This window comes from Podarcis filfolensis (assembly GCF_964270895.1).
Source record: "Podarcis filfolensis genome assembly, chromosome: 5".
Classification (NCBI taxonomy): domain Eukaryota; kingdom Metazoa; phylum Chordata; class Lepidosauria; order Squamata; family Lacertidae; genus Podarcis; species Podarcis filfolensis.
In genome coordinates this window covers 39724858-39732372 of record NC_139608.1, presented here as the reverse complement: position 1 = coordinate 39732372, position 7515 = coordinate 39724858, and the positions used below count along the sequence as shown (strand labels likewise).

Here is a 7515-nt window from a genome sequence, read left to right as displayed (position 1 = left end):
GCCACTTGTCCATTTTTCACCTGGACAGTATGGAAATTGCAGATCAATATTTGACATCTAATGGGTGCCTTGGCTGCAAAAAGCAGTTGGGTTAGGGCTGGGCTTTCCCTTCTCTGCCATCACTTTAGCAGCAATGGTACTGCTCAGTTCCAGTGGCGTAGTTAGGGAAGGAGAGAGAAACAATTGGTTAGGGCAATGTTTGGGTCTTGACTGTCACTTGGATGCACCAGGGCCTGTGGCTCACGCAGCTCTGCTTGTTGGCCTAGAAGTACTGAGGGGAGAATCCATTCGCCCCGTTTGCGCCCTAAGCGAATCAGTTGCAAACGAAGGAAGGTGACCTTGAAGCAGGCAGGGGGGACCCACAACAAACAGGGACCCTTCCAATGCCACATTCTCCCTCTTGCCATCCTCCTGGCCTACCTGCGGGTTCTGAACGTGGGTCACACTGTTGCATCGAACCCAACATTCCGTTTACGAACCGGCTCCCTGCCAGCTAGGTAGTTTCGAGGAGGGATGGGAGCCGTGAGCACACAACACGCCCCATATTGCAGGACTCCTATAACCCCTGACTATCGGCCATGGCGGCTGCGCTTGAGAGGAGTGCAGTCCGATACCTCGAGGGCTGCTTATTACCCGTCGCGGCTTTAAGCGCCTTTGGGGGGCTGCCCCATTTCCTTGCCTACAGACTTTGGGTGCTCCAGACGCTTCAGCGGGGTTTCAGCTCTGCGCTGCTTCCTGGCCTAGAAACCTGCTTCCCTTGTATCAGAGGAGCACTAAATATATACAATTTTTTAAAAAAATAAAAAATTATGAGGGCGGGCGATCGGCCGTTGTCTGTCGGGTCTGGATTCATTTACTGACAGGATCCTGCTTACAATCGCGGGAACCGTGTAAACCCCACTGGATTCACGCTTTGCAATCCTGAACATACTTGCTGGGGAGTAAGCCGTGCTGAACGTGGTGGGATTTACTTCGAAGTAAGGGGGCTCAGGGCAACGCTGGGAGCGGGCGCTTTGAGGCCGCGCGACCCTATCGCTCTCCTCCGCGAAGCTGCTCCGGAGAGAGAACACACCATGTTCAATATAGCCCGACACACTTTTTTCCCTTTCTCTCTTTTTCCTTCAGCACAAACCGAGGCGGCATCCGGGCCGGCTCTTCCCCCGCCAGAGGGCGTCGCCGGCACCTGCTCAGGCCTCCTCCTTTCCTTTTCCGGCCGGCCGAGCGCTTCGGTTTTCCGGGGCTAGCTGAGGCGATGGCGGCCGGAGGCGCCGATGCTGTGGATGTGGAGGAGGATGCTTCTCAGCTCTTATTTCCCAAGGGTGAGCGGCTGGGCCCTCGGGGGGCGCAGGAGACGCGAGGCGCCCCCGGCCTTGTGCCGGAGGAGACTTTGGCTTGTGAGGGAGCAAAGAGGCAGCAGGAGTCTTGCCTGGAGGGGAGCAACATTCCTCATTCCTGGCTGTAAAAAGCGCTCGTGTATTGCTAGCCTCATTCGCGCCATACGTTGAAAGCGACATGGTACCGCTTTAATAATAATAATAATAATAATGGCTCCCCGCCGCCAAATAATTCGGGGAGCTGTGGTTTGTTAAGGGTAATGAGACTGGTTAGGAGACACCCCTATTTCCCCTCACGGAGCTACGGTTTCGGAGTGATTTTAACCAACAGTTCTTCTTCACAAGGAACTCTGGAAATGGTGCTCTGGATGGGGGAATAAGGGTCTCGACGCCCTTAGCAAAACTACAGCTCCCAGAATTGTTTGCGGGAAGCCCTGTCTGCTTAACGTGGCACCGTACTGGTTTTAAATGCATGGTGCGAATGTGTCTGCTCTCTGTTCCTGTTGTCCGAGGCAAGCGGTGCAGCAGTTTTGAAGTTGAGCATCTCTGGCCCTTCCCTGGATGGGAGGCTGTTTAGTATTCTGTTGTATGCTACATATACAATTGTTATATAAACTGTAGAGAAATATATGGCTCTGTTTCTGGGGTCCTTGACATGCAGTTACTTTGATCGTTGGTTTATAGTTCACACTCTCAGAACAGTTGCCTTGAGCAAGCAACAAAACAGTGTGTTTGTTTTGTTTGCTTTTTGTCTTTAAAAGCATAGGATGCCTTCTGCGTTCCAAAGCGATCTGAGGCCCTTTTTTAAGATTCAAGTTTTATATGTGCTAGCACTTTGGAAATATTTTCACATGTACGTGTGTGTTGAAGTATTCTGGAGAAGCATGTGACTGTACTGCACAAATAATTGAGCTGGATAATGATCTCCTTTTTGTAAATTTGGCAGGATGGGTCAGATAATTATTATTGTCTTTACATCAAGAGATATAATCTGTGTATAACTGGATGGGGTAGTAGAATAGATGGTACCACTTCAATCATGTGTTTGAATGTTCCCACAGGTACAGCAAAGAGAGGATTGAGCTAGAATCTTTCTTTCATATGTTTTCTCAGTGGAGTGAGTGGGTTTTATGTGTCAGATCATTCAAAAATAGTATTCTCTACCCACCACCTGAAGTGCTACTACCATATGTGTACCCCAGCTTAAGTGTTACCAATGGTGGTGTGTTTTTCTGTGCCTTTTGAACTGTCAGTTTCTTCCTCACCCATCTTTGCATATAGAATTTGAGACTGCCGAAACCCTTCTAAATTCAGAAGTGCACATGCTTCTTGAACATCGGAAACAGCAGAATGAGAGTGCAGAAGATGAGCAGGAGCTCTCAGAAGTATTCATGAAAACCTTGAACTATACTGCTCGCTTCAGCCGCTTCAAAAACCGGGAGACTATTGCTAGTGTCCGCAGGTGAATAATTTTTCAAATAAATTATTTTTCATCGTTAATGTGGGAGTGAATGCAAAAGAAGCTGAACAAATAAAACCTTTTCCCGAATGCAAATACATTTATTTCTAGCATTAAATGAAGGTATTTTGTAAGTTGGTTTTATTTCACAATTGAAAGTAATATGCAGGTGTGACATCTGTTGAGTCCTTTTAGCATCATATTTGCATTAAGTGGAGATTAGCATAGTTTCTACATGTGAATGAAGAATCACATTTCCTAGACTGCTCTTTGTCTAAAGCCCCCTGGTGTGCTTCAAATTTAAAAGTCTATAACATGTAATGTTAAACTATAGTTTAATGCTATATGCATGACGAGGAATGAGCTCACGCAAGTCTTGGATTTGCATGCTCCCTCTTCCTGTGTGGCCTGGGGGAGAATTTTGACAGTATTTCATTTTCATTTGATAGAATCCTGACTTGTAAATGCATAGAAACCAGATTTTATTATAAACCATGACATCTGGTTTATATGCAATAGCAAGCTGGGTTTCTTGGAAACAAAACTAGACACTGCTGAAGTTCTCCGCCTGGTCATGCAGGCAGAAGAGAGTGAAGGAGGGAGCGTGAGAGCCTGAGTATAACTTTGGTTCATCTCAGTTCATGCACATAGTACTAAGCCATAGAACCCAGAGCAAAGCTTTCCAAACTGTGTTGCGACATGTTAGTGTGTCAGCTGCAGTATGTAGGTGTGTCACGTGAACGCTCCCCGTGCTCCTCTTGGGGCTGGAAAGGGGTTAGTTTAACATCTGGTTTGCTAGTAAAACTGAATTACTGTGGCACAAAATGATGCATATCTAGAAAGTGTATCACCAACATGAAAAGTTTGGAAAGCTCTGACGTAGAGCCATGAGTTCTTTCCATGTTATTTCTTTAATTGATGCTTATGTAGTTTGTAGGATTATAACTCACAAGATTTGTCACTTTCAGTCTTGTAAGGGTAGGATTCAACATTTCTTCCGCTAGTCTAGAACTGATACAGTTGCCTCTTAAGCTAAAGAATTACCAACATTACTTATCTAGCCTAGCTTGGGCCATACTTTGTTTGGTTGCATTTATTGGGCAGATGTACAGATCTCCACCACCCTGTACTAATCTAACTGGACAATATGGCTGAAGGATCTGATGCTGTGCTGATTTTGCTCTTCCACGTGGTAGTGATTGATAACTGGCACACTATTCCTAACCAGCATTGAATAGAAAATAGACTAATACTATATGCAAATGTAATCACAGACTGCCAGCAGCTTCAGAGCCATAGTGGGAAAGGGCTTCCCTAATGGTGAACTTCCAAAAGGCATCTGATGGTTCAATGTGGAAAGCAGGGTGTAGGTGTAGATAGATAATTGAGCTGATTCAAAAGAGCTATTGTTTTTCCTTCTTCAATTAATTTTTCCTTAGTATAAGCATGATTCCTTCTAGAGCCCATGATTTTAAACTTTTGTCTCTTATCTACTTATCATGACTCTTGCACATGCTCGAAATCTGGGAAGTTTTCACTGATTCTGTTCACTGTTAGTGGCTGTGTGTGCTTTTATGTCAAAGCACTCAGATAAACCCTATGTTTCAAGGTTATTATAGGCAATAGTTTGCCACTTGTCCAAGCAGTTTCTTCTTTGCCCTTTGGAACAATAACCATGTAATTCTGCATATTTCCTCAGAAGTAAGTCCCATTGAGTTCAATGGGGCTTACTCAAAGGTATGTGGGAATAGAATTGCTGCCTAAATAGATGTGGAGTTGGTACTTACTTACATTTATTAAAAGCAGTGTGAATTGACAGAAACATTTGGAAATCTAGTGGGTTCCCTCTTGTTGATGGGAATGCCACCCTTCTGAAATCCTAACCAGATTTGTTAAAGAAGTAAAAAGCAAAGGTAAAGGTACCCCTGCCCGTACGGGCCACTCGTGTCCGACGTTGTGCGCCCATCTCACTTAAGAGGCCGGGGGCCAGCGCTGTCCGCAGACACTTCCGGGTCACGTGGCCAGCGTGACAAGCTGCATCTGGCGAGCCAGCGCAGCACACGGAAATGCCGTTTACCTTCCTGCTAGTAAGCAGTCCCTATTTATCTACTTGCACCCAGGGGTGCTTTCGAACTGCTAGGTTGGCAGGCGCTGGGACCGAGGAACGGGAGCGCACCCCGCCGCAGGGATTCAAACTGCCGACCTAACGATCGGCAAGTCCTAGGCGCTGAGGTTTTACCCACAGCGCCACCCGCGTCCCAATGTTAAAGAAGTAACTTTCAGTTAAAGTGATCTATCTATCTAGGAATACTAATTTTGGTGGAGTAAATAGTAAGCAACTGTTACTTTTTCTTTGAAGCATGTTACAATATAAAGCCATGTATTTACCTTTAGTATTTTTGTCATACTTTTGTGTGATCTTTTCATAGACTATATATACCAGGCATAGGCAAACCTGGCCCTCCGGATGTTTTGGGACTACAACTCCCATCATCCCTAGCTAACAGGACCAGTAGTCAGGAATGATGGGAGTTGTAGTCCCAAAACATCTGGAGGGCCAAGTTTGCCTATGCCTGATATGCGCTGATAAAAATAAATCCCTAATCCTTTTTGAGTAGCTGTACTGTTTTTTCTGCAACTTCTGTTCTCTTCTCTATTCCATTTTTTACATACATAGTTTATTTTATTTATTCCTGCAGTTTGTTACTCCAGAAGAAGCTCCATAAATTTGAATTGGCGTGTTTAGCTAATTTATGTCCTGAGACAGCTGAGGAGGCCAAAGCTTTAATTCCCAGGTGAGTTGCATGAGCAACTAAAAAGTCAGAGTAATGGTTCTACAGTTGGATTTAAGGTTAGCATACCAGCCAGTTAACTGGCCAATATATTTTCAATTGGCTGCCTATTATTTTGACCATGATCAAGCATCTCTTGAAGCCCTGATACTTGAAGAAGTGGCCTGCTGCCTGTTTAGCTCAACTGTCTTTTAAAAACTCGTTATCTTTTTAAAATAATTGCTGCTACTATGTTTTGTTCTTATTTCTTTTTTTAATGTAATGTAATTTATAGCTTTACCTTTGTAGGATAATGCCCAAAAGTACAATCCACATTTGCAGAAATCTTACCTGGCATTGGCTACACTGAGACAATCCTCCAGACCATAATCAAATCAGATATGAGCCCTGTGCTCTTAACACTCCCCCTCACCATGCAACTTAATACATTATTCATAGTTTTTCCCTTTCAGGAAAGCTTGAGCGTCAACCCTTTAAAAAAAAGAGAGAGAAACTTAACCATTGCTTGCTCCTGTCTTTCAGCTTAGAGGGTCGGTTTGAAGATGAAGAGTTGCAGCAGATTCTTGATGACATTCAGACCAAGCGAAGTTTTCAGTATTAGAAGGAACAGCCAGACCCTCCAAACTCTGAACATGGAAAAAGAGAAATCTAAGAATGTTCATTTGTTTCTATACATCTCTGGACCAGTCCTGACTATCTCTCGATGGAAAAGAGAAGCTGATGTAGGGTGATGACATGCTTTTTAAAAGGGTTTCTTAGCTCTTTGGACTTGTTGAATGTTGAGAGAGTTGGCAAGACTAATGTGGTATGAGCCACAGAACTCTGAAAAGTTTGCCTTGATTAGTTTAATATTTGTTTCCAAACTTTGTCTTCCTCCTGGGAATATACAGAATGTTTATGGGGCCAGACAGAATGAACATACATTGCCCAAGATAGGAGAAACTTTTCCTATTATATTTTGAGAATTGTAATAGTAGAATCAGGATAGATAAATTTGTGTGGTTTTTTTGATGTGTTTGATCAAAAGCCTGAGTTTTTCTCTTCAACAATAATTTTGTACAGTTGTTTGTGAATTAAAGTATAGTATTTCTAATGAGGGGTCTGTGGTTTGTGAAAGTTCTCATTCACTCATTGTTTATACAAAAGTCCTGTTGTCTTGAGGAAATACTCTGCAAGGGGTGGATAAACACAAGGAGCTGAAGGAATTTGTTGGATTATTAAATTGCATATAATATTTTTGCTGTATGTTGGTAAATTGATGTAAAGTTATTTAATTTGTATACATAAGTTGCTATAAATAATAATTACACTTACAATGTATGTATGTTGGAGAGAGAGAAAAAATGATACTTTTTTGTTTTGGGAAGTGTAACTGGAAATGTCAGACTGGGTGAATGAGCTACCATAAGTAGCACTTTTTAGTTTTGTAGTGTGAAAGGAAACTGCTGGCAGAACCATGGGGCTCATAAAGGTAGAAACATGACCCATGCCCTACACTTAGGCAGAAATGCCCTAATGCTACAGAAATTGCATGTTACGTCGGTCAGCTGTCATAAATGATAAGATGGCCCTCATCCAGCTAGCAACAGTGACTGAGGAATGAGTTGGCTTACTCCATTCCCCCCACCTGCATAATCACTTCTAATGGTATTTTATTTATTCATTAACAGCATTTATATGCCACCCAATAACAGTAGCCTACAAGCATTAAAACATTAAAATACAGCAATAAGCTGTGAAAGGTTTGCTGAACTAATCTCTTTATTCAAGCCTGACCAAGTGAATAAAACAGGGGGAAAGTCAGGAGTAATAACCTCAGCATTTAGTAAAAAATATCAGTGTGTACAGAAGCAAACAAGCTGTAGCAATCTCATACATCTTGATTAGATTTTTCTTTCTGCTAGACAGTAACCAATAATCACCACTCACA

The 7515-nt window shown here is 43.2% G+C and overlaps 1 protein-coding gene across 1 annotated transcript; it reads left to right on the top strand.

The window, feature by feature from the left end:
• Positions 1-1012: 1012 nt before the first annotated feature.
• POLR2D (RNA polymerase II subunit D) lies at positions 1013-6678 on the top strand. Its single transcript, XM_083615124.1, has 4 exons — positions 1013-1319; positions 2616-2796; positions 5493-5588; positions 6108-6678. Exons 1-4 carry the CDS (start codon positions 1253-1255, stop codon positions 6184-6186), a joined length of 423 nt encoding a protein of 140 aa, XP_083471250.1. The 5' UTR covers positions 1013-1252; the 3' UTR covers positions 6187-6678.
• The last annotated feature ends 837 nt before the right edge of the window (positions 6679-7515 follow it).